At 52.8% G+C, this 24580-nt stretch overlaps 2 protein-coding genes across 2 annotated transcripts; both read right to left on the bottom strand.

The window, feature by feature from the left end:
* Positions 1-273: 273 nt before the first annotated feature.
* zftraf1 (zinc finger TRAF-type containing 1) lies at positions 274-13348 on the bottom strand. The gene is made up of 4 exons (XM_018747816.2): positions 12509-13348; positions 7763-8001; positions 6916-7127; positions 274-5422 (listed from the first exon to the last, which is right to left on the bottom strand). Exons 1-4 carry the CDS (start codon positions 12830-12832, stop codon positions 5031-5033), a joined length of 1167 nt encoding a protein of 388 aa, XP_018603332.2. The 5' UTR covers positions 12833-13348; the 3' UTR covers positions 274-5030.
* Positions 13349-16047: 2699 nt separating this feature from the next.
* Positions 16048-19681, bottom strand: dclk3 (doublecortin-like kinase 3). The gene is made up of 4 exons (XM_029248481.1): positions 17975-19681; positions 17267-17399; positions 16308-16475; positions 16048-16178 (listed from the first exon to the last, which is right to left on the bottom strand). The coding sequence occupies exons 1-4, from the start codon at positions 19679-19681 to the stop codon at positions 16048-16050; spliced, it is 2139 nt and encodes a 712-aa protein (XP_029104314.1).
* Between the last annotated feature and the right edge of the window lie 4899 nt (positions 19682-24580).

Here is a 24580-nt window from a genome sequence, read left to right on the forward strand (position 1 = left end):
CATTTGCAACTCTCACATGTGGAAGAGGCTGTTCAGTGACGGACTCAATGAGGTCACTGCGCGGAAACACAGCACCACGCCGAGGACGACGGCAGCCATGGGACCCCCCCATCCCCCCCCGGGAGTCAACAAGGGCTCCCCACACTGCCCCTCCAGGGAGCACTAGCCACACACGTCAACGATGCCACTTGGTGTCACCAAACATGCCGGCGCAGCCTGAACAAGAGCTCCTTGCTTGGGCCCTGCCCTGCCCTGCCCTGCCCTGCCCTGCCCTGCCCTGCCCTGCCCTGCCCTCATCATTGGGAGCGTTAACCACACGCAGCAGAACCGTCCCGCTCGTCCCCGGGCCAACAAACAGCCCCCACCGTCCACTTATTGCGAGCATCTCGCATGCAGCACGTGGCACCACTAAAACACACATTTTCAGGCCATTTCTCGTATTTTCTCCAGCACTGATGAGCCCATGTGCTCCACTGCTTTTACCACATTGCCCTCTGGTGGCGACGGGGGAATTACATCCTGATACTTCCGCTTGTCAATGGGCCGCAGTTCCATTTCTCCACCCCCCCCGCCCCCCGCTATACAATAATTATAGTATCCTATACAGTAACTACACATGTGTAATAACACTGCTCGTCCCCCTAGACGTGTCTCTGACTGCTGTTCATACACACACTATGTTTTCAGATGAAATTTTCCAGATAAAGAGGAGGGTTCGAGTGCTCAGGGTCAGTGGCAGGGGATCATCTTGAAGTGGGTCCTGAACGACGGTGCTGCGTCAGTCCCCGGATAATGGACACGGTCCCCTACACCAGAGATCCACTCAAACCCCCCCACCCCCCCACTCAGCCCAATTAGAGCTGCTCATTAGACATGCGTGTTGCGTATGAACGAGGTCGGAAGCGTAGGAAAAATAAATTGGGGTGTCCAACCCAGCTCCTCGACAGCCACAAGATGCGCTGCTTTTTCGTGAACCTCGGCTCCAAATTGCTCGGCTGCGGTAATTAACAGGATAGCGAGTCACCTCACCTGGTGTCCTGGGTGTCAATCAAGCGCTAATTAATATGGATTTATAGGAAGAGCAGGGCTTCGGCCTCCAGGTCGGTCATTCTTTAAGCCGATTATTTTCTACGCCTCTCCAGCTCATCTCCAGCCTCCGTTTGACGGCTCTGCCGCGGGTCACCGATCTCGATCCTTCGTCGCGCCGAGCGGCACGAAACTCGGCCTCTGGAGGGATGAACCCACCCGCAGCCAATGAACGGGGAAAGGAACGCCTCATCGCGGTGTCCCTTTGCGGCCAACAGGAGCGTTACACACTTCAGCTCTGGTGCCTCTAAAATATCCTGTACCGTGGAACCTTGATGTCAAAGAGGTTGGAGACGGCACAGCACCTCTTTCGAGAGGCGCTTTGTTCCCGATCTCCTGTGTGCTCCTTACACTTCCACTACTTTCAGAATCATGTCTGTTTCTCTTTATCTGTTGCGGATGCGCGTACGTTTACTCCGAATTGTACGTATGTACGTCACCTTGGAGAAATGGGCTGAATCAATGAGTAAATGCGTCCGTTTAGAAGCGGGAGCCGCAGTTCCCTTCCTGTCCACAGGTGGGTAGCGTGGTGCAGGTACTCTGGGTCTACCGCAGTCGTCGATTAATGGCAACGAAGAGCTGTGTTCAGAACCATCCAGAAAGGAGGTGGAACTCCAGCAGGTGAGACCTGCAGGACAGCAGTGGGCCTCACGAGCACCAGGCGGTGCGGCAGTGGCACGAATTTCCCGTTTCCTCGATTTCCCCGACCGTCCTCACAATGCACTTTCTCCACTGACTGTGGAGTCGCCCTGCAGTGTATGGAAGGGAACACCAGTGGAAAACACACATTGTCATTTTCAAGGCCACTCCTGTGGCTTAATGTCTGCTCAAGTGCTGTCCAGGTGGTAGCATTCGAACCTTCGGCGCTGAAACGACTCCACATGTACTTGAACTTGTGCTACTAACAGTGGCTGTAAGAATTTTAATGTTTAACACACTTCAATTTCGCTTTGTCAAATTTCTGGAAACGTGAGCTGCATTTCAGAGTACAGCTAGCAGTAAAGAGCTTTTGAAGAGCAGCATAGAACCACCATTATTGAGCTCACTTCCAGTGTTTACAGCTCCTGTCTGCTGCTCCTCAGGGTCAGTAAGACGAACGTTGCGCAACTTTATGGAATGAATTTCTACTCTTTTTAAGTTGGTTTCAATTTTATTGTAGCTCAAAGTTAATAAAATAATAGACTTACAATGTATTTATTATAGGTACAGTTTAAATTTGTACAGAACCTAAATCAGGGGACATTTGCGCTGTTAAACTGTTATTCACTGCGATTGTGGGAAAGTCACGAACAGGTCAGTTCCGCTTCAGGCTCGAGGTTCTCAGAACCCAGGGTCTGAGTTCTCAAGTCCCTCCTGGGTCCTTGATGAAGGTTTCTTCATTCAGCACGGGGGTCCACCTACAGAGCCGCGTGTCTCACGGAGCCCCACTCGGTCACACTACTTCAGTGTAAAGACCAAGATCCTGGCAGCGGGTTCGAGGTAAGGACAGCATTTCACAACGTCTCTGCACTTTTCACACAAGAGCTTTAACGAAAGGGCCGTTTGCAGCAACTGTGAGAGTTTCGGGGGGTGAAACAGCCCCTCGTCACCATAAGGCTTTGAACACAAAGTACAAACAACTTTTCGGGGGGTTCTGCTGGCGGGGGGGGGGGGGGGAGGGTGCTCAGTGTGACCATTAGTGTTACAGCGAGAGCTCAACTGCTGACCCAGGGCCACTGTGTGAGCTGTGCTTCTGGTTCCTCCAACCGTAGTGTGAGGAGATACACGTGTGTGTGTTTCTGTGTGTGTGAGAGAGAGAGAGAGAGGGAGACAGAGAGAGACAAAGAAATGTCAAGAGTTGCAGCTTTAGCAGAAAATTTCCCAAGGACTCCTCTGGGAGATGCGGGCAGTTGGCCAATCTGAAGAGCTCGAAGATAACTCTCTAGCGCCCCCTGTTGAGTGGGCTGTTATGAGACTCCCACTCCACTCCTCGGCTGTGGCCCCCAGTGAACAGCAGGTTTGGCTGAGGAGATGGAACCAACAGGTGAGGCACCCCCCCACCCCCAACAGGGAGCCACAGCAAAAGGACGGGAGGGGAGCGGTACGTCTCAAAATCGACACAAGACTCTCCATCCGCTACTAAAACGCAAGGAGCTTGAAGACGGAAGGAAGAAAAGGGGAAGTTAAGGGAGGTGGGCAACAGTTTGGAGACTCGAACCATCAACCATTACGGCCTGAGACGTTTCCCACCTCGACAAGTTCAAAGCCACTCTTCCTGGCCCTGCTCCACACGCCACCGTCTCCTCCACCTCCTGCTCCACCTGCATTTCTGCAGCCACTCGGCTATAATCAAACAAGTCAAGTCTGATTCACAGTACGCATCATATTAAATTTAATGCAATACACAGATTGCTCCTCAAAAATAATGCAAACTCAAGGTAACATAGTTGCCCTGGTCAAGTATCCTAAGCACAGGTACGAGAAACCAGTCTAAAGAGGCAAAAATTCACAGATATTTAAATACTTCAGTTAAAAAGAAACCAAACGTACAGGTTAGCTTACAGGGTTCCGCATATGCAACTAAGAGTACCCTTAAAAGGAAAATTAAAAGCACGCACGCTAGGTTCAGTTGTTTTGTGTTTTTTTTAGCATGTGGAAGGTGAAAGGTCAAACTGCACTCCCTCTCTGCTGTCCTAAAACAGGGAAATGTTTCATCTTAAAATAAAACACGGTTTCTATGATCAAAATTCAGCGTTTAGTTTGTTCAATCAGGAGGGGGCGCTACAGTCCAGTGTTGTACTGATGCCATGACCGAGGTCGACTCACACCGGGCCTCCTGTCGATCCCAGTGGCCGCCGGTCTATCCTCTCCGACGTCAGAGCCCTCAACACGGCACCCCAGCTAAGCTCGCACCAAGGTCCTCTTTACGGTTCTTGCGTGTGAATGAGCGAGAAGGGAGGGTGCGAATCTGGAAGGAAGCGGTCGACACAGCCCGCTCTCGACCAGTCCTGCATGGAGGAGCCTCAACGGTCGAGGCATCGCTTCCTTTCCCGGATGCTCTCCAACTTTTCCAGACCCCGACAGTACGATGGGCATCAAGGTCTCTGTACGCTTAACAGGGTGTGACACAGCTGCACTTGGTCTTGACCTCGGCGTTCATTTGGATATAGATTTGGACTGACCAGCGGACACGTCCTTCCAAGAAATCCACGTGCAAAGTTCAAGGTTGGTTCACCCTCCTGCAGAGGAGGAGGAGGAGGACATTTCTTGTGTAGTCACATGAGCAGGCGCCACATGTGGTCCTGCTGGTTTGGCACGCACCTTCTTCCTCCCGGAGATGCGAGACCGTCACTGGGGGACACTCGTAGGTGAGGAGTCCCTCCTTGTCCAAGGACAGTGGCTCTTAAGCAGATACCGAAAGGCATTCACATTGATTGAGGAGACACGTTCTCCACCTGCACCGGTCACGTGCCGTGCCGTGCCGTGAGCGCGAGGCCCATTCCTACAGATGCTCCACCACGTGGCCAGCGGCTTGTGAACGTGCACGCTTCCCGGTCCGTCAAATGTCAAAAGGAGACAAAGCAAAGGACGCAGCGAAGACAACCTGCCAGCAAAGGGGCTCGCAGACCGGTGCGGCAAAGCAGGCGAGATGCAGACATTTTGGGGAGATTCACTACTTCATTTTGGTGCGAGCCCCGCCTCTGCCCTCCCACCATCAGGTCCTGTGGAGTGACAGCATCGTGCGCTTCTGCAAAGAGGTAACTGGTTCAATGGTGCTCTCCGAAGCCAACTGCCCGTTTCATCTCTCCTGCTCGGTTGTGTTGAAGTTTACAGCAGCCTGCTTCTGTGGGGGGTAACAATCCAACCCAAGAGCCCCTTCCCACCCTCTACCCCAGTATTCCCACTTCCACCCTCCCTTTCTCCCGAACCGCCAGCAGTCCTCCCTTCTCCTCTTCCACCTCCCATTACTTCTGGATCTGGAAGATGAAGAGGCGGAGGTTGATGTTCTTGGCTGCCAGGAGCTTGTTGCACTCCACCGAGTCGATGATGGGCAAGGGCACGTAGTCCGTCTCGTTGGCGTCGTTGCTGAAGACGTGGTGGTGGATGACGGGCTTGATCTTTACGTCGTCGTAGGGACCCTTAAGCAAGAGGAAGGAGCACTCAAGCGCAGAGTTGACCTTGCTCTTCAGGATGAGCTGGAAAGACAGCGTACGCTTACACGACAGGTTAGGGTTGCGCTCCGAGTCGTTGACGCGTGCCTTCAGAACCCAGGTCTGGTTGAGCACCGTGAAGCGCGGTGTCTCATAGTACAGCCGCGTGATGAAGTCGTCCGTGCGATACGGTCGGAACTGCACCTCTGTGTGGACAGGAGGACAAGGAGGAGGAGGAGGAGGAAGACGAGAGCAAGTATCACACAGCTGTCAGTGTGAGGCCCTGCAGTTAAGGAACAAGGTCACCGAATGAAGGTAAAACTACAGCCCTTTTACCCGTTTTCAGATGTTCGCTCATTCTTACACATTCGGTTTGATGGTCTTTAGCAGCTTTGCAGACACCCTTCGCAGCAACTCCAAACGGACCACAGTAATTGTGGCGGAATGACTCTTGCGTCGTAACTTAAGACAAATACAATGAAGTGGAGTCCTAACGTGGGTGGGAGTGGATGGTGCTCACGCCCCACAGGAGTCACATCCTAGTGACAGGGTATATAACCGACGACTAGTTCAGCTGAAACTGTCGCCCACCTAAACAGAGAGCACAGCACTCCATAAAAGGAATGGGGGGCAAATGTCAGGCTTTGAATTTCTTGCTCGTTTTTTGGCCCTTTGTGTCGGGACATGTTCCATGAAGCGCTGCTGCAGCACGAGTCACCGGTGTGTTCCGGAACGTGAGGAAGACTGTTTCTAGTGGCATCGGAGCGCTGCTGCCGCCGAATCGCAGTGACCGTGTAGTCGACAGCGTCCGATTAGTGTCTCAGACAAACAGCACTGTCGGCGCTGCTAAATAAACTCATTTCCATGAATGTCGGTGTTCCAACCCATCGCCACTACACCACCTTCACTTTTCCAAGTCTAATTCTGCGTATGACAAACATGACTCTCTTCTCAGAGCTTGGCGGTAACTTTTACCCCATTACTGATACTAAAGTACATTTTTGGAGGAATTGTACTTCTCACAATAGATGTTGACAGAAATACTTTTTCACTCCTGGGTGTGTCCCCTCCCCCTCCAGCCCTGAGCCCCGTGTTGCCAGGTTAGGCTCCGGCTCGCCGCGACCCCACTTGGGACAAGCAGTTTTAGTCAGAGTGTGTGGGTGCGCGTGGGTGCGCGTGCGTGCGCGTACTTTTTCGCTCTTACCCCACTACATTTCTGCCACCCCCTTTTTCAGATTGTACATTTTCATTTTCTCTCCTTAAAACTAATCAAGTCACTTTTACGCTGGACCAGGACATCATCTCTGGATTTCAAAAAGTATTTTCGGCTGTCGGTCACAGTCACGTTTACAGTGAACCATTAAAAACATCTTGCAGTGAAAGGACATGGGCTTGAATCCCTCCTGCTGCTCTATCTTGATCAAGGCACTTACCCTGAACTGTTACAGTAAGGTAAACCTGCCCTATAAATGGGTGAATTGTCATCTACTGTATCTTAGTATACAAAGCTAACACTGAGTCCCCTTTGAGAAAAGGAGCAGCTAAAACATGGTTATTAACAATTATACCTAGCAGAGTGAAATATCTTGCACTCTTAGCCCTACAGAGAGTGCTTTAAAAAGTGTGATGAGAGGACGCGAAAGGCAACGTTAGGAAAGCACTTTAAAGAGGAACGGTGAGGGTTTTGCGAGGTGGGGACCTGTGAAGCCGATCTTCTCGAAGCACAGCAGGCTGAAGATGCTGTTGTAGAGCTGCATCTCCTTGCGGTGGTTCTGGTCCATCTCGTCCAATATGTCCATGAGCTCGTTGCCCGTCTTGGTGGGGTGGCTGCACTCGGCCTCATGGGCCGTGAGCTCATGGAAAGGTCCCTGCCAGGGGCAGCCGATGCGCTTGTACTTACACTGGGTGACTCTGGGGGTGGTCAGATAGGAAGGGACACGCATGAACACCACTCCCACACGTACTGACATGTCTCATGGAACAAAAGTAACTTACTGAGACTGATTTAGATGAAAAGAAATGCTGAAAGAGGTTAAATACTGAAAGTGTGTCAGCCTGTCCTTCTGGCTGAAGGCTTTCCTCTGAAACAAAGCACTTATTAGAGGCTGAAACGCGCAAAGCTGAGTCAGCAGGACAGCTGCAATGGAGGCCCCCTACTTGGGTTTCTGTAATCGCTCAAAAAAAGAAAAAAAAAAGGGGGGGGGGGGAGGTCTCGGGTTGCACTCCGAAATACCCGTTTCTGACAAACAGTGTTTGTACCACACTGATAGAACTGGTTGGTTCACCTTCTGTAAAATGAAGGAAACCTCAGCAGGACACGACTACCCTTCCTGCTCTGGGTTGCTGTACGACTGGATCCGACGAGGATCTCAACGCTGCCGACGCTCAGCGCTCGTAAAAGGACAAAGAGGAGGAGCCGCTCCCCCGGACCGTACAGTGCAGCTGGGGCCGGCTGTCGACACACGCGAAGGGGGCGCAAAGGCAACAGAGGTCTCCTAGTGGATCAGCACCCCTGTCCTGTCCTCTCTCCACCCCACGCAGCCTACCTGTCCTGGCACTCCTCCTTCTGGTGGCGCTCCAGCACGCTCCGGGGAAACTGTTTCATGCAGAACCCGCAGTCGCAGGGCAGCTCGCTCACAGCTTTCTCCACGGCCAGGTTGCGGCAGCACAGAGACTTGCTGATCTCGCAGCGGCAGTTGGGGCAGGTGGCCTGCTCCTCCTTCAGCCGGGAGTCCGCCAACAGGTGGATGAAACAACCGGCACACATGAGGTGTCCATTCGTGCACTGCAGGCGGCACACACACACACACACACACACAGAGGCAAACTTGTACACCCTCAAATCCCTCCATGACATAACAGATAGATCAGTACGCTGCAGATGAACTCATCAAATGCTGCCACTTCAGATGTTTCCTTTTTTCCATCACGGAATGCAAACAAAGGATTAATTTTAAAAAACTGAGCCATTGTGAGAGAAAGGAAGATGACACTTTGACCTCAATCAGGAAAGCTGCATGGAGTGAATAGGAGAAGTAAATAATATGGAGCTCTACCATGGACGGTCCCAAGACTGCTAAGAAAGGAGGGCTGGGCGTGAGGGGTTAGATACCCCACACCATAAAAACCTTGCCAGCTACAAAAACACCAACAAGGAAACTTCATGACATCTCAGCCCTTAAGGATACCTGGAGAAACCTTGTTGGCAGCCTATGCCCCAGGAGGGGTGGAAGGCATAAATAGAAATAATATGGATGTTACTGCTGAGTTATGTATACAATGCTAGATACCAAAACAGAGATCCTACACCTCCCAACTGGCCTGTCCTCCTGTCGTGATCTATCGATCAAACTGGACAACTCACTCATTTTGCCGACCTCCTCGAGTAACAGTCTGGGAGTGACAATTGACTCAAATCTGCCTTTCTCTCAGCATATCGAAGCCACAACCCAGACCCGCAGATACATCCTGCATAATATTCGTAGGATCCGTCCTCACCTCACAATTGACTCTGCCCAACTACCTGTCCAGGCCGTGGTGACTTCCTGTCCGGATACTGCAACTCTCTCCTATGTGGCCTTCCTGCTACTGCCATCAAACCTCTGCAGCTGATACAGAATGCTGCTGCTGCTGCATGAGTTATGTTCGATTTGCCGAAGTGTTCTCATGTATCTCCTCTACTCGTTTGTCTGCACTGGCTTCCTATAGCTGCCCGGATCAAATTCAAGACCCTGGTTATGGCTACAAAAGCATCGTTAGAACTGCTCCCAGATATTTACAGGACTTGATAATCCGCTACACCCCAACCAGACTGCTATGCTCTTCCACACCTGCCTGCTTGGTGGTCCCACGCACAAAAGGTAAAGCACGGAGGTTCCGTTGTGGTGGAACACCCTCCCCCTCTCACTCAGAACTGCTGAATCTCTCTCCACATTTAAAAAGGGTCTGAAAACTCACCCCTTCCAGTCTCACTTCTACCCTGATCTTTTAAGTGTATGTTAATGTATCATGTTTATGCTCAATAACTTTGTGATCATAACTGTTGAACAAAAGATACACCTTTATGCAGCTCCATATGGTGTAAAGTAACAAATTAACTGTGCTTAAGAATCACACGTCTGCATCCAAGTCTCTCTTTCTGCTGATATATTTTTTGGTGAGATGTACATCACTTTGGAGAAAAGTGTCTACTAAATGAGTAAACGTGAATGTATAAATCTTATTATTGGCAAATAAGAGGGTCACTTTTGTCCCTTTGGCCTTTACGCAGTTGCACCGCGGTCCCATTATGCCACACATGAGCACAGAGGAAGGGGCTCAGGTTCTGCTGCACATCATTACAGCAACAAAGCACCTCCTTGTTTCGTTTCTGGTCTGATGTGCACTTCACAGCATGTGGGTATTCACCTCATTCTTCTTCCATGGACACAGATGTTAGGCAACATAAGCCGCAAATAAATAAATGAAAAAGGTTTCCGTTTAAAAAAATAAGAACATTAAAGATCAGTCCAAGTTTAACTACTGACTGTTCTTTTCCTACATGATCAGGCATCCTCACAAAGTTTCAACCCAACACCCCCAAGGCCCTTGAAGGCAAATCAAGATTTACACAAAACTCAGCAATAATAATCATGTTATTTACTCCTAATCCTACAGAGCCATATTCACTTTCGCACTCTCACGAGATGTGGCAAAGAGTCACATTTGCACTTTGAAGAAAAAAAAGAAGGTTTTCTAATTTAATCTCCAGCTTCGACACAGCGCTTTAGCCGCCTTCTCACCAAACCACGCGGGGTTCCTTACCGAGGCCGCTCCTTGTTAGTTCACCACTTCTCTGGGTTACCTGTGCTTAGCTCACCTTAAAACGAAAGCAAAAAAGTGCAGCTGATGGCAGCGAGGAAGGAAGAACTTTTGTTTCTACATGCAACTCTAAAGACAAAGCTCTTAATACCCTGTAGCCACCGGCATGAGCTCAAAACCACAAAAAGAGCTATAAAAAGTTTACTGTGAGGGTAGAAGTGTTTACACTCTTATTAGGGCTGAATTTACAGGGCAACAATTCAACATCATCTCAGCAGGGACTCCATTCCAAACAGCAGCAAGGTCCCTGAAGTGCATCTCTAAAAATGTTTGCGTTCACGTTCAGATGTACGTGTGTGTCAGTTAACAGAAACAATGCTCTTATCTGTGCACAAATAAACATAAGTGATAAAGACCATATTGAACACCACATCCAAAAGCCCAGTTGTTTCAGCAGGGACTATTTAATACATACATGCATACCCTTTATGAAAAAATACTGCACATTCATAAGATCTGATTCCAGCAACACTTCCGAAAGACTCAAATTTCCCCGTCAGACAATCCATAATTTTATCAGTGTTAGTAACTACAGGCTCCATTCCTGAATCTTTCAAGTTACCAAAAAACCCACCCACTGGTTGAAAATCCTACGTTATATTCAAATACACCAGAAAAGGACACACTTTAATCTGGCTCAAAACACTGCAAGTCTGGATTTACAAATTATCTGCCTTCTGTGGATGGCAGAAATGGTAACATTTTAATAATTAGGGCTGCATTTGACACTGACAACTGTAGCGTATTACTTCAGACTACACACATACGTTGGGCGGTTGGGAAGTGTTTTCTTAAATGGCTCAAGTCTTATCTGTCAAAACACTTTCAGTTCTTAATGAAATCTGAAAACTGCACTTCATTATCGCTTTTATTAAAATACGGTGTCCCTCAGGGTCCAGCGCAGGGTCCTATAGTTATGATTTGGCCTAAGAGTAACATATGGGAAATAATAATCACACCAACCTTCATTTATACTCCACCAACACACAAATTCACCTTTAATAAACCTGCATAACCTTTGCTGCAGTCATTAGTAAACTGTTATAACAAGGTTTTAAAAAAACTAATCTATTCAGCAGTCTACCTAGAAACACTGACAGAACAGAGACCCTTTCACAGTGCGGAGGAGATATAAAACTTTTGTCACTTTTTAAAGCTGTGACAAGTTCTCCATCATGCTTGGCCTTTCAATCTCAGCTGAGAACCCATCAGTCTGGCAATTCCAGGTTAGCTCTACTGCTACTGCTGTTTGGTAGACTGATTATAAACATTTTACCTCACCTCAGGTTCTATGGCAACACTGACAGCTATTTTCTCTCCCTCCCGTATCTCTTCTGGTTCTCCATGGCACCTTAGCGACTGCATCACTCACTACGTGCATGGGGTACTAATTAGAAGTGCCACTGCTCAGCCTGCTGCCATGCCGTCCACATTGTACTTAAGGTCCCATGAGAGACAAACAGAGACTCAAGGACAAAGGTTATCCTCAGGAATGACACTTCAGCAGATTAAGCCAGGGTGGCATAGTGGTGCAGCGAGTAGTTTCACAGTGCCTGGGCGGTGCAAGAGGGTGCGGGTTCGATCCTCACTTGTTCTGTGTGAACTTTCCGTGTTTCCCCAAACGAGTCCAAAAACATGCCTTTCAAGCTAACTGGTGACTCCAACACTGGCTGCAGTGTTTGAGCGAGCGCGAGCTGCTCTGCTGTGTAAACGAGCAATCGACGTCAGGTAGCATACCACGCTGCACCGCAATGAGTCACCTTGGCTGAAAAGTTGTCAGCTAAATACTACATACGGCTCATTATTAGCTTTGGACAGAAGTTTCCATTAAACAAATAAATTAAATTAGGTGCCCCTTTGGCTGTGCAGCCCATTGTACGTATACACACACACACACGCTGCTTGATGGAAAGGAGGGTGGCAGCTGGACGTTCTCTTTAGACGGAGGACAGACTGGCACTGACGGACAGACAAGAACTTAGCGGGACATTTCGGAGCAGTTTCTCTCACTGCCAAAAGGAGGTCTGCTTACACTGATACATGGCATTTTCGTGTCACCCGTGTTCGTATTTCATCTGAAGGTTGCTTTCAGGTAACCTGTGGAACGCGACCATGGCTCCACGTTGTTCTCGATGCGAAACTGTGGAAGTCACATCACCATTCTGCGCTTTCATTTGTGCGGCACACCGTTTGTCTGCATTTCCAATGGTTATTTTAAGTGGCTGTTTGAGGGTTCAGTGGCCTGGTGCCGCTCCACACCACTTCTGTTGAGCTCTACTTGTTTTTCCCGTTCTCTCCGCCAAACCCTCCATCCACAAACCTGCTGAGCTCTCTCTGCAGAACAACATGACAGCAGTAACATCTCCACAGTAACCATGGCGACGCCACAGTAAACATGTGCATCTGCAGCTGCGGGGCCCTGCGGAGGATACCTGGTACACGGAGGCCTTGGGCAGGTCCAGGCACACGGTGCAGCACAGCACCGAGTAGAGTCGCTCCTCCAGCTTGACGGCTTCGCCCTCCTGCGGCCTCGCCCGCTTCTTGGGGGGCGCGTCCTGGTCGGCCTCGGGCCCGGCTCCCTCTCTGCGCAGGCCCACCCCGGCTCCGATCCCGGCCTCCTCCTGCATCCCCGCCAGCACGGCGCCCCCTGCGGCCGGCTCCATGCCGCCCCCCGGCGCGCCCACCCCCAGGCCGGCCGAGGAGGAGCCCGCCGCGGCCGCCACTCCCACGTCCCCCCGCTCTTCCAGAGATGCCATGGTGGCGGCGGCGGCGGCGGTGGCCGCCGGGCGAGCGCAGGGAGCCGGGCTTTCGGGGGGATCGGCTGTCTGGGGGTCACCAGCCGGGCAAACCGGTTGAAACTGGTCTTTGACACTGGACGGCTGGTCACTACTTGGTGGGAGCGTGTTCGTCCGGGCTGGTGGTGGTCGCTCACCCGCGTGCCAGTCTCAGTCTGAGTCTGTGCTGAAGCGCTGCCAACGAAACGTCTGTCAGCCTAGCACCGCCGCGCTCTTACACTTATTAAATTTATCCGCTGTAAAGGTTCATCTCCCAGTCGCTCCTTCCTTCCTTCCTTTCCTCCCTCCCTCCTCCGCGTCCTGAACAACCCGGCCCGGCCCGGCCCGGCCTGGCCTGGCCTGCCTTCCCTTCGCTTCGCCCTCGCGCTGTGCCGCGGTGCAGCTTCGACTCGCCGGCGCTTCGATCCTCGCCCCTCCCGCCACGGGCAACGAGCACAATCGCACTCGACGGGCTCTCCGAGAGCCTAATCCGCCTGCGCCGCGCCGCGACTCGCCTCAAAATCGCGTCCCGCACCGCACGGCCATCTTTGTTTTTCTTCCGCCCGTCCGTCTCCTCCTCCGCCCGACTTGGCTGTGCGCGGCGACTGCGAATCGACGACGCGAGTACTCAGCAAACGTCCAATCAGCTCCGAGATTGCTCGGCAAAGGTCACAAACTCGACGAATCGCGGAGCTTGTTGGTTGACGTGCTGTCAGCGTTCTGCCAGTAGTTGCGATGGTCTCTCTTGCCAGACGACCTGCGTCCCCGCTGATTGGCTACGCGTCGCGCGTTGTTTGAATCACGTGACTGTGGTATTTAACCGCTGGCGCCATGGCGCATGCGTACTAGTCCTCTGCGGGTCAGTTTCAGAGTGTGAGGAGACTGAGGAAAGACGAGATGCGACAAAAGGAGCCGTGTGCTCTTGGGCGTCACCTTTGCAGAGGAAAAAAATCATAATAAATAAAAATGTTGAGTGAAGACACCGAACCTGTTGTTCAGTGAATTGTCCAAACTTTACCGTTTGTGGTTTCAGTGGTAAAAATTGCTCAATGAAGGGGTAGAAAGCAGTATTAACTGGTATTTGGACACATGATTATGGTGATGATCCGTCAGAATAAAAGATGAAGTCCAACACAAACTAAGGAGGCTGATTTACAGAGACTGACCGATACTCCTTGTGCACTTAAACCAAATAGATTAGAAATAAGCAAACGTGAAGCGCAGACTCGAGTGCCTCACCGATGGCAGCGGGCACAGCAAACAGTACGGCGACATACGACGTGTAAAAGAAATTAGAGAACATTCAGAATTTTTTATATCCAGTTACTTTTTTTCCCCTATTAGAACTCGACAGTAAATATGCTCCTCACGTCTTCACTGCCTTGATAGCCACAGGGCCACGAGGGTCTTTTCTGGAGAACCTTCCGGCACCACGTGGATTATGGGTACGCTCTTGTGTGTCCCATCCTCTAACGTAGCCGTCCTCAAAAAAACCTGCAGTTTTTATTTATTGTCCAAACGGAAGCAGAGCACCACGCGGCGCGTCGACGTGTACGTGTACGGAGGCGATGGAGGCCTGACGCTTCACGCTGAAGCCGCAAAGAGGCCGTCTTGCCCCGTGAGGCCAGTCCTTCCGGACACCGGTCCTCCTGGACGCAGTTCTGCGTTCGCGGCGTCGGCTCCGCTTCTCGAACGAGGCGCGACCCTCCCGGTGCCTAGGGCCGAGACCGAAGGGCTTTCCGTTCGCAACCCGTTCGGTCTCGGCCGTCAAATCCGACGATAAGGAACCGCAAAGAACGAGCGTCGCTTGCTCTTCTCCCACGATGGGCAGATCTGCGCTGATGAGCCGGCGCCTCGCAAAGCCACATCTTTCCGGGTATAAACACGCGACTTGCAAAATGATTGCATCGTAACCAACAAAATGAATCGATGATCTGCTGCGGAGATGTGTTTATTATCGCTGTGAGACAAAGAGGGGAAACCGTGACCCTGAGCCACGGACCCTTCGATGGGCACACAAAGGAAATTCGACAAATGAGCACAAGGTCGTTGTAAATGTTGGTAAGAGGAGACATTCTTAACGCGGTTCACTTAAACATCGTGGGCTTGATGTAGGCGGCAGATAGCGTGAATGTCTTTTATATATTCGAATCTCACCTACTGCTGCACTACCCTTGAGCGAGGTACTTACCCTAAAATTACTGCAGTAAAAGTGATCGAGAGGTGTAAATTGGTGGGTCAGTGTCGGAAGGTAACCAGCAGCGTAAACGTACATTTCAGGGGCAGTGCAGTTGGACATGGGTTCAGTGCCACTCGGTGTGTGTGGAGCTCATGTGCGTTCTTCACGTATTTACATGGGTTTCCTTGAAAAGGTGTGTTTCGGGTGGACCGGTCGCTCTAAATTGCCCGTAACGTTTGTGCAAGTGTTACCTTGCGCTGCTGTATGGACACGTGAATGACTGTAGGTACTTTATTGTAGTATTTACATTTATTCACTTAGCAGACACTTTTCTCCAAAGCAACTTACAACAAACTCTAGGTAGTGTTATCAGCCCACACACCTTACTCACCATGGTGACATACACTGCTAAATACACTACTTACACTGGGTCACTCATCCATACATCATTGGAACATACTCTCTCTGTGTGTCACTCATGCACTATGGGGGAACCTGAACAGCATGTCTTTGGACTGTGGGAGGAAACCAGAGCACCTGGATGAAACATGCAAACTCCACACAGACTGAGTGGAGATTGAAACCACATCCTCTCACACCACCCAAGCCCTGTAAGACAGCAGTGCTACTTGCTGTGCCACCATGCCATCTATAGTTTTAACGCTTCCTTGGATTAAGGTGTCAGCTAAATGCTACGTAATCTCTGTACGTCCCTTTGGAGAAAAGCGTGTCCTGAGTGAATAAATGTCAGCGCTGATGGGACAGCCGTCACAGTCGTCCAGACCGAGGCCGGAATGTCCTCGATTCCCTGTTAAAACACAAGTGGTTCAAAAGCAGCTGCGTTCTTCCAGCCCACGTCACTGGCACTGTGCTGCTACTCATCTCCTGACCAATGGGGGGCGTCCCTGCCCGCTGCCCGCAGCCCGCAGCCCGCATGTGGACTTCCAGTCTATTTGGTGTCTTCGGGAACTTTCTCATGAAAAGCCCACCCCGAAAACCAAGATACCCACAGAGCGTCTCAGTGCTCAGCGTGACCCGTGTGACCTGGGTGACCTCTGCCCTGCAGCCACGGATGCTGAAGTGCCGCTCTGGCCGTCATCCTCGTCTGGGGGTCCACCACAAGCAGATGCCCGGTGAAGTCTTTGGCACCTGGGTCAGGAACAGACAGACGTACTGAGCCGCTGAAGTTTTACACCCGAAAGGTGCTTCTGGGGACACGAGAACCACGTGAAGGCTGTCACTCTGCAGAAACGCGTAAACGCTCGACTCATTTCTCACCAGGAGACACGCCATCCCAGTACGGTGACAAGAACTCATACTCCCCCTGCTGGATGAGCTGGAACAGCCGCTCCTGGTCCTTGTCCTGGCTGCGGAACGGCGCAAAGCCACACAGCAGAATGTAAGCGATCACGCCTGCCGCCCACATGTCCACCGGCAGACCGTAGCCTTCGAGGGGACAAAAGGGCCCGATCGGGCCAGGACACAGGTGACACACGAGCTGTCACACAATCTGGGACATGTGCTACTCGGATGATGTCCAATGTGTTTGGTCAGACCAAGTCCTAAAGCCCCGAGTCACGAGTGACTCAGACCATCTGTACCTTAGACATCTTTTAGGAGAAATGCTCCAGACAGGTTCAGTCTTCAAGGCGGCATTGCAGCAGCGGGCCTTAAGTTTACTTTTATTTAGCCGCACCTGGAGCCACTTTCTGCATCTCATCGCGCTGACCTCGTTGATCTCATCTCATTGCAGCCATCGCCGATGGTAAATCCAATATCCCACGTGAAGCGGCCGGCGCGGTGCTTTTTTATCTCTTTATTTATCTGTCTCCTTTCTCCACAGCAACTGACAGTGTCGGGCTGTTGACAATTATTCACCCTTTTTACAGCTGGGTAACTTTTACTGTATCAGTTCAGGGTAAGTACATGTACTTTGATCAAGGCTGCTACAACAGGATATGGGACTTGAACCTGCGTACTCCGAGTGTACGTTGGCAGCTCTAACCATTATGCCACCTGCTGCCCCTTAAGAATAATGCAGCTAGACTGAGAATCTCATCTTTTCATTGAAACACTTCAGTCAGACTTGTGTGTGTCTGTACAGTGTTTTTACAGCGAAATCCCTGACTTCAGCAGCACGGACTCGAACCAGCATCCTGGAACCTCGACTTGAAGTCTTTACGCCGTAGACTACAGCACGTCACCACTCACCCCAGGGCAGATCTTGCTTCCCTCACCTTTTTCCACTAGGATTTCTGGGGCCACGTAGGTGGGAGTGCCACACACGGTGAAGATGGGCTCGGTCACCACCGTGGCCAGGCCAAAGTCGGCCAGCTTCAGCGTGGTGCTGCCGTCTGCGTTGCGCTGCACCTTCACGGGGAGCAAGTGAAAAGAGTTGCCACATGAGCCTGTCACCATGGCTTTTCAGCGCAGTACATGAACGTAGCCCCCCTAAGATGAGACCTGGCCGATTCTCATTGGCTTTCGTTGGTGGCTTGTGGCTCCCCTTTTGGGGGCGAGAAACGTGTCCCTGCTGCTGATTGGCTGGGAGATTACAGATCGGGCGACCAAAACTCATACTCCAGACATTGAAAACCTAGGCCATCAGAGGACAGCTCCTGTTGCCTGCCCTGTTCCTACACCGACTAAGGGATCCCGGGAAGCCTGCAGAGCAGCGCAGCGTAACGGCAGACCGTGATGCACTGCCGTGGCACAAAATGACGATACGGGCACCCCGACCCTCCCCAGGGAGATTCTTTGCAAAATACGGTTCAAAATATTACGTAACCAATTAAACAATGAACAACTTGTGGCATTTTGGTAGGAGGTGTGTCACATGGGCGCGTTCGACGGGTGTGTCCAGTGACTGTGGGCGTGTTCGGGGGTGTGTCCACTGACACAAGATGTGTGTCCAATGACAGAGTCCATCTTGGAGGGCCACTCACCAGCAGGTTCTCTGGCTTCAGGTCCCTGTGTACGATGCACTTTGCGTGGATGTAGGCAAGCGCCTCACACACATCTCGGAGTAGGCAAGCAACGAGCTCCTCTGGGAACTTGACGTTCTCGGTGATGGCGTCAAAGAGGTCTCCACCAGCCACCAGCTCCATGAGCAGGTAAATGCGCTCCGCGGTCTCATAGTGCCGCAGGAATCGCACCACATTGGGGTGGCGCAGGCTCTGCGCGATGGAGATCTCGTTCTGGGCCATGTGCTCCTTGCCACGCAGCTTGGCACGGTCGATGATCTTCATGGCGAAGGGGGTGGCCCCTGTGCCCGCGTCCCGCCGGCGGCACTCCCTCACCACTGCAAAGTTCCCGTCTCCAACAACGCGCCCAATCTCGTAGTGTCGCTCAAGGTCGCTCTGGCTGAGGACCGGTCCTGCCGGGAGAAAGTCCGGGAGTTCGGCCTCAGACTCCATCGCTCCCGTGCCTTCCAGGAGGGGGCGCTCTGGCCGCTCCTTGTGCTCGGAGCTGTTCTCCGTTGCTGGAGAGACACTTTCCTGGTGAGCTTCAGCAGATGTTTGGGTCATAGCCTGGGGAATTCCAGGAGAGGTTGATCCACATTCCGCCTCCCCCTCACTCGCTGTCCCCTTTGTTTCGGGGACGGAGGGACTGACACCGCAAGTCACCACATCCCCTGGCAGCTTCTGTGGATGGCAAGTGCTCTGCCCTGTTCTTTCTCCAGCCCCCTCGCTTCTTACCTGCTGTTCCTCCGGGACCCCGACAGCCTCTGTGTCCTGAACACCCACAGCAGGCAGCACTCGCTCTGCTGTGATGGGCACAAGCGGCTCTCTGTGGGACCGTGCCGCTCGACACGGCACCTGTGTGCCGTCAGCCTTCTCTGCTTTGGCCTTTGCAGGGAAAAGATCCTTCACGTTCCTGACCCGTGACTTCCCTCCCCGTCCCTCTGCTCTCACCTGCTCACACTTGTGCATCTGCCTCCTGCTCTGGAAGGCTCTGTCCCTGCTCTTCAAGGAGCCGTTCCCGGCGGCCCTGACCCCCACGGGCCATCCTTGCACAGGCTCTGGCTCCTCCTGGAAGCCGCTGTCAGTCTTGGAGGTCTTGACCGGCGGCCGGAGGAGCCTCTCCCAGGCCTGCAGGACCGTGCTATGAAAGCAGGAGCTGTCTGGGAAGAGCTCTTCCAGCACCTCCTGCACCTCCCCTGAAGACGGGCGCTCCCTCCCAGCCGCCACAAACACGTCGTCGTTGCGGAAGAAGTCAGACACGCTGCGGATCTCGCGGCCCCTGAGACTGAAGAGTCTGCGGACGCGGTCGTTCTTCCACCGCGGGAAGCCCAGCGCCTCCGAGATGTCGGCCACCAGCTGCTCGAAGGTCTGCACGGCACGCCGGTTCAGGAGGATGGTGATCTTCCTCAGCTGCCTCCCTCCTGTCTCGCTTGCTGGCCCTCCTCTGCCGGCCCGCACCACGGTCACGATCCTGGGCCGCAGGGGGCTGTTTTCCGCATGGGTGGTGTGGAAAGCGAAGCCCCCGGGGGCCGGGCGGTACGCCTCATCCGAGCGGCATGGTACGTACGGCGGCTTTCCAAGCGGTCTGCAGGAGTCCCAGACTTGGCCTTTGCCGGTCCAGCCGTTGGGGGGGGTGCTGCTCCTGGGGACGGGCGCATGCTGCCCTGAAATGAGTGAAGAGGCAGCCATATCACATAGATGAGCAGAGCACAGTCAGTGTTCCTTATCACCGTTTCTCGTAGCATAAAGCCGAAACAAACAGTTGGACATTGGACCAAATCGACCCAAACTCTCACTGGAAGTACAAACGATGACACTGAGGTGACCAAACTTTGGACACATCATGACAAGTGTGGGTTCTCTTAAAAAGATGGTGATGATGGGAAAAGTTGGAGAAAAAAGAAGACGAACAGAGAATGAGCATCAACCGGACGGATGGACTCGAGCACAGTAGCAGTGGTTGCAGCGCTTTTACCACTAAGGACACAAGTGGAGGACAGAACTTTCCGGAAGCACTCTACACATGTGGTCAACAAGAGTCGACTGCAGGTCTTAATATAATATCGTGAGACAGGTAACAAATTAGCACCACATGATTGATCCAGTTGATCCTCTCGCTGCGAATTGTACGTTTTTGTCCTTCTCCTCCTCCGTGCAATTCCTTGGAGCCGCCGAAGCGACGTTTGCGGCACCACAAGAGCAGCTCCTGTCAGGAAATCAATCCCCACCGCAGGATCCTTGAGGAGCGATGCTGTCACGCGTACCTGGAATGAATAATTCAGTGGTGTGAGCCGCGCGGTCGGACGGGCCTCTTTTCGCCGGCTCTCGAATAGCCCCGCCATGCGCACCGGCGACGGAAAGGAGAGCACAAATCTGATCGCCCCTATTGATTTACCGCAAAGATTCTTGGGAGGAGCCCAGAACATGACTAATTCAGAGGCACCCAGGCCACCTGTTGGACACGGGTCATTTCACTTTCAAATGCGGCCCAGCGCAACGAGCGCGGACACCACTTCCTCCTCCGTAACCGCAGAAGGACACGTGCGGCTCCCTGCCAGGTGATCCGGGGCTCCAGGAGAAAGTTCTGCACCGGAGCTCCGCACAGATCACTTATGAAAATATGGTGTCCAAGGGACGATCAGCATCGGTGCCTCGTAGCGTAACCGATGCTTCCTTTCATCCTAAGTGATGCTCGTCACCCGTTTACTCAGCCGGGTATTTCACTGGAGCACCTGACTAAAGGTACAACAGCAGAGCTCCCCCCGGAATTGAAGTCCGGTGTTATAGCCCTAGTTCCGGAAGGGCAGAGAGGGGCCCGGTGGCATGCGGTCCCAGAGCAGGGGACAGAGGTGCAGCGCCAGACCCTCTTTAGCAGCGCTGGATCCGTGTAGCTTTGACCTTCGGACAAGATAAACGTGACTCTGCGGTCCTGCTCGTGTGCTCTATGGTCCGAACCTGGGTGTCTGACCGCTTGGAAGAGCACAAGGGGATGAGAAACTCTCACGCACACCGCAGTTTTAATGACTTATTCATGTGAACATGATGCTGCGGTCGAGATCCCAGGGAGTCGTTCCAACCTCAGCATGGTTTCCTCGGGTTCTGCCTGCCGCGGGTACTCTTAACCGCATGGTGGAGAACGCACCGTGAGCACGGTCTTCTCCCGAACCGCTTTTCTTCTCACTCCCTTGATAGGAGTGACTTGAACGAAAGGAGTTACAGGCAAGAGGGGCTGTTTTTGGAATCCAAGGTGCCCCCCCCCCACCTTGGCTCAAGTATGGGGGGTCTCCGTTTTTTTCAGACGGTCAAATCGCGTGGCGGTCCACTCAGTGGACCAGGTACAAATCAGCACATCCCTGAGTCGTAACTGAGGAGCCAGCAGAGCCGAATTCCTCACAGTCCATCTAAATAATCTTCCTGAGTGTCAGTCACGGTACGAGAAAGGGGCGTGGCCTGTTCGACCGCCATCACCAGGTAACACGCATGGATGTCCTGAGTGCCGAACGAGAGCAGAAGCACCGTAGTGCGGCTCTGCGGTACGACGCCAAATGTGGTAAAACAAGCGGAAATGAACATTGATATTCATTTAAAAAACAGTAAGTACCCTGATTGTGGTGGCGCAGTGGGTTGGACCGGGTCCTGCTCTCCAGTGGGTCTTGGGTTCAAGTCCCACTTGGGGTGCCTTGCGACGGACTGGCGTCCCGTCCCGGGTGTGTCCCATCCCCCTCGGGCCTTACGCCCTGTGTTGCCGGGTTAGGCTCCGGTTCCCCGCGACCCCGTATGGGACGAGCGGTTCAGAAAATGCGTGTGTAAGTACCCTGATTTACATTTACGTTTATTCATTTAACAGTTTACAGTTACTGACAGCTATTCATTTTTCATTTTCAGAACCACAAGCAGTGTCAGCAACTTTAATACAGTTTTTGAAGCATATATTTATTGGCTTTTCTGAATAACCAGGGTTGGCGTTGGGCTCAGGGAGCACAGGGAGCACAGACAGCGATCATGAGAGCGAAAAGAAAGAATAAGGGAATCATGTCACGCCCCTCATGCCTCAGGTGAGCTGGCTGAATAATTAGTATTCTAATTATTAGCAGAAGAATTAATCATTAATGATTAAATGTTCTAATTAACACCACAAAGCGTCCATCGCTGTCAGTGGGAAACTCACGGAGTCTCAGTCTGGGGTCCAAAGGGTCTCCGCAGCGCGCCGCCTTCCAGGTGGGAGTCATACCTGCACCGGCGATCTGCCCCTCGCTGCCCCTCGCTCTCCCTACCTGCACAGGTCTGACAGCGGAGATCGCGGTTTGCCGGGATGTGGGAGGGGCCTTGGGAGGGGCCTGGGGAGGGGAGGGGCCTGGGGAGGGGAGGGGAGGGGAGGGGAGGGGCGGGGCGGGGCGGTGGGCGGAGTCAAGCGCCGCTTCCTCGCGCAGCTTGGACGGGTGCGCTCGCACGGATGTCGGGTTCGAGGAGCTCCAGATTCCACGTTAATTCCGCCGGGACGGGACGGGAAGGTTGTTTGTTGTGAACAAATATTATGGACGGTTCGGTTCGATTCGGTTCTGTTCGAGGTGACCAGTTTGTTCCGTCAATTCGGAACAGTTTTCATCATGAGCGCATTTACTTCAGTGCAGAGAGGGAATTACGGCGTTTCTAACTTTCATTTTTACCCCACTATTTCACTCCAGCCCTGAGTAACAGAAGCTTTTCTCGAATGTTCCCCCAGCGAGTCCCCGACGTCTCTCTAACGCGTCCCAGGTTCGCTGTGTCCCCCCCCCGCTGATGCAAGACGGTCTTCTGCGCTATTCTCCCCATAGAGCGGACAGCAGGGGGCGCTATAAGGTGCAGAACAGCTCAAAGTGCGGGCGGACAGGGTGTGTGTGTGTGTGTGTGTGGCATCCAGGCAACTGCACTGTTCCCTCTGAGCCCCCCCCCCCCCCCCAACCCCCTGCTGAGAGGGACGCACAAAGGACCCTGTGGAGGGTGAGGAGAAGGAGGTCTGCGAGTGTGTGACTGTGTGAGACTGTGTCCCTGTGTGTGTGTGTCAGCAGGCACGCCACCACTTCCCTGTCTCCAGCTCCACCATAATGTCTGGCGCTTAGGGAAGAACCGGGAACCGGACTGGACCCCTGCAGGGCGCTGTGTTCCTTCACGGGGCCGCGGTCAAGAGACGAGTGACACGCACCCCCCCACGCTCATAAATGACAAAGTGATGTTATGAACTCTGACGTATGGAGCTGCTGCGGGGTCCGTTGTTCGGCTGCCTCGCTGACTGCGGCCCCCTGCGCTGCTGGAAGACAACAGAAAGTGAAGCCCCTCCCTCGTTCGTAAGTGTCTCCGCCCCCTGAGGACCCCCCCCCCCCCCCCACCGAGAAGCGGCTGCCCCACCGCGCCCCCCGCTGCAGCTGTAACGGAAATTGGGTTGCAAACACGGGTCAGAAAGCAGCGCAGGGCCAGGATGTGCTCGTCTGCATTTGTCTGCGCTCGTCTGCGCCTCCTGACCCCCCCCCCCCCCCGCCCCGGAGCACGGGCTGCCCGGTCCCACCCTCCCGCCGACACCGGAGCTGAGGATGACCCCCACGGTGCTCCGCTGTCATCACTGTGATTTCAGTAGCCTGTCCCATGTTACAATGACGTTACCATATAATATGAATTTTCACTACAAGGTATCTTTTCATGCAAGTTTGTTTGCATAACAGTAACTTAAATAGAAATAAATATTTAACGATGGTGTCAATGGATTGGTGTCCCATCCAGGGTGTGCCCGCTCCCCCCCACCTCCCCGTCACCCAGCCCCTCAGCCCTGCCCCCCGCCTTGCGCCTAATGCTTTGGGAATAGGCTCCGGGTCACCCCGACCCACCCTGGTCGGCACGAGCGCTACTGCGATGGGCGTAGCAGCAAACGCGCAGCAGTTCCTGAGCGAAGACACTCGAGAGACACAGGACGAAACACTCACTGTACCTCCTGAGAGCAGCGTTCCGTAATAAAAGGGGTAAAAAAGTAAAAAGAGGCTCTGAGAGCTGCAGCCCCAATTGATAAACATATTGATTATTATATTTAATACATTTGTTTCAATGCTGTGAACCTGAAAGTGCAGAAAACTCTGTGTGTGCGTTTGTCTGTGGGAACAGAGCAGCTGGCTGCACGGGGTCTCCAAGCCGTAAGGAGCACTCTTCACACTGGGGGAGACGAGGTAAATCAGGGTAAAACCCGGGTCAGTTATAGAGCACCTGAAAGAAGTTCTTCTCGTTGCTGTGCGGAATTGTGGGTGAATACTTTGTTCTTCTTCGCTCGTCACCTTCCGCGTGTTTCCTTCCACACGCGGTTCACGTCACGCTCGAACCCGACACCACGTCCCGGTAGCTCCCAGTCGGCTGACTGCTCCGCCCCGCTGGTTCCTTTGTGTCCGCTGCAGAGGATGTGTGTAAGGACGCGTGTTAGGTCCCAGCAGGTGTCACGGAGGACATGCCTGGGGGCGGGGCTTGGCCAACTTCCTTATTTGGGCTCTGCTCCGGGGGACACATGGAATATTTCTCAGCGAGTTGACAGGATCGAGGTGGCGCCCCAACCCTCCTCCAGGGGATGCGTTT

This window comes from Scleropages formosus, chromosome 23 (genome assembly GCF_900964775.1).
Source record: "Scleropages formosus chromosome 23, fSclFor1.1, whole genome shotgun sequence".
NCBI classification, from domain to species: domain Eukaryota; kingdom Metazoa; phylum Chordata; class Actinopteri; order Osteoglossiformes; family Osteoglossidae; genus Scleropages; species Scleropages formosus.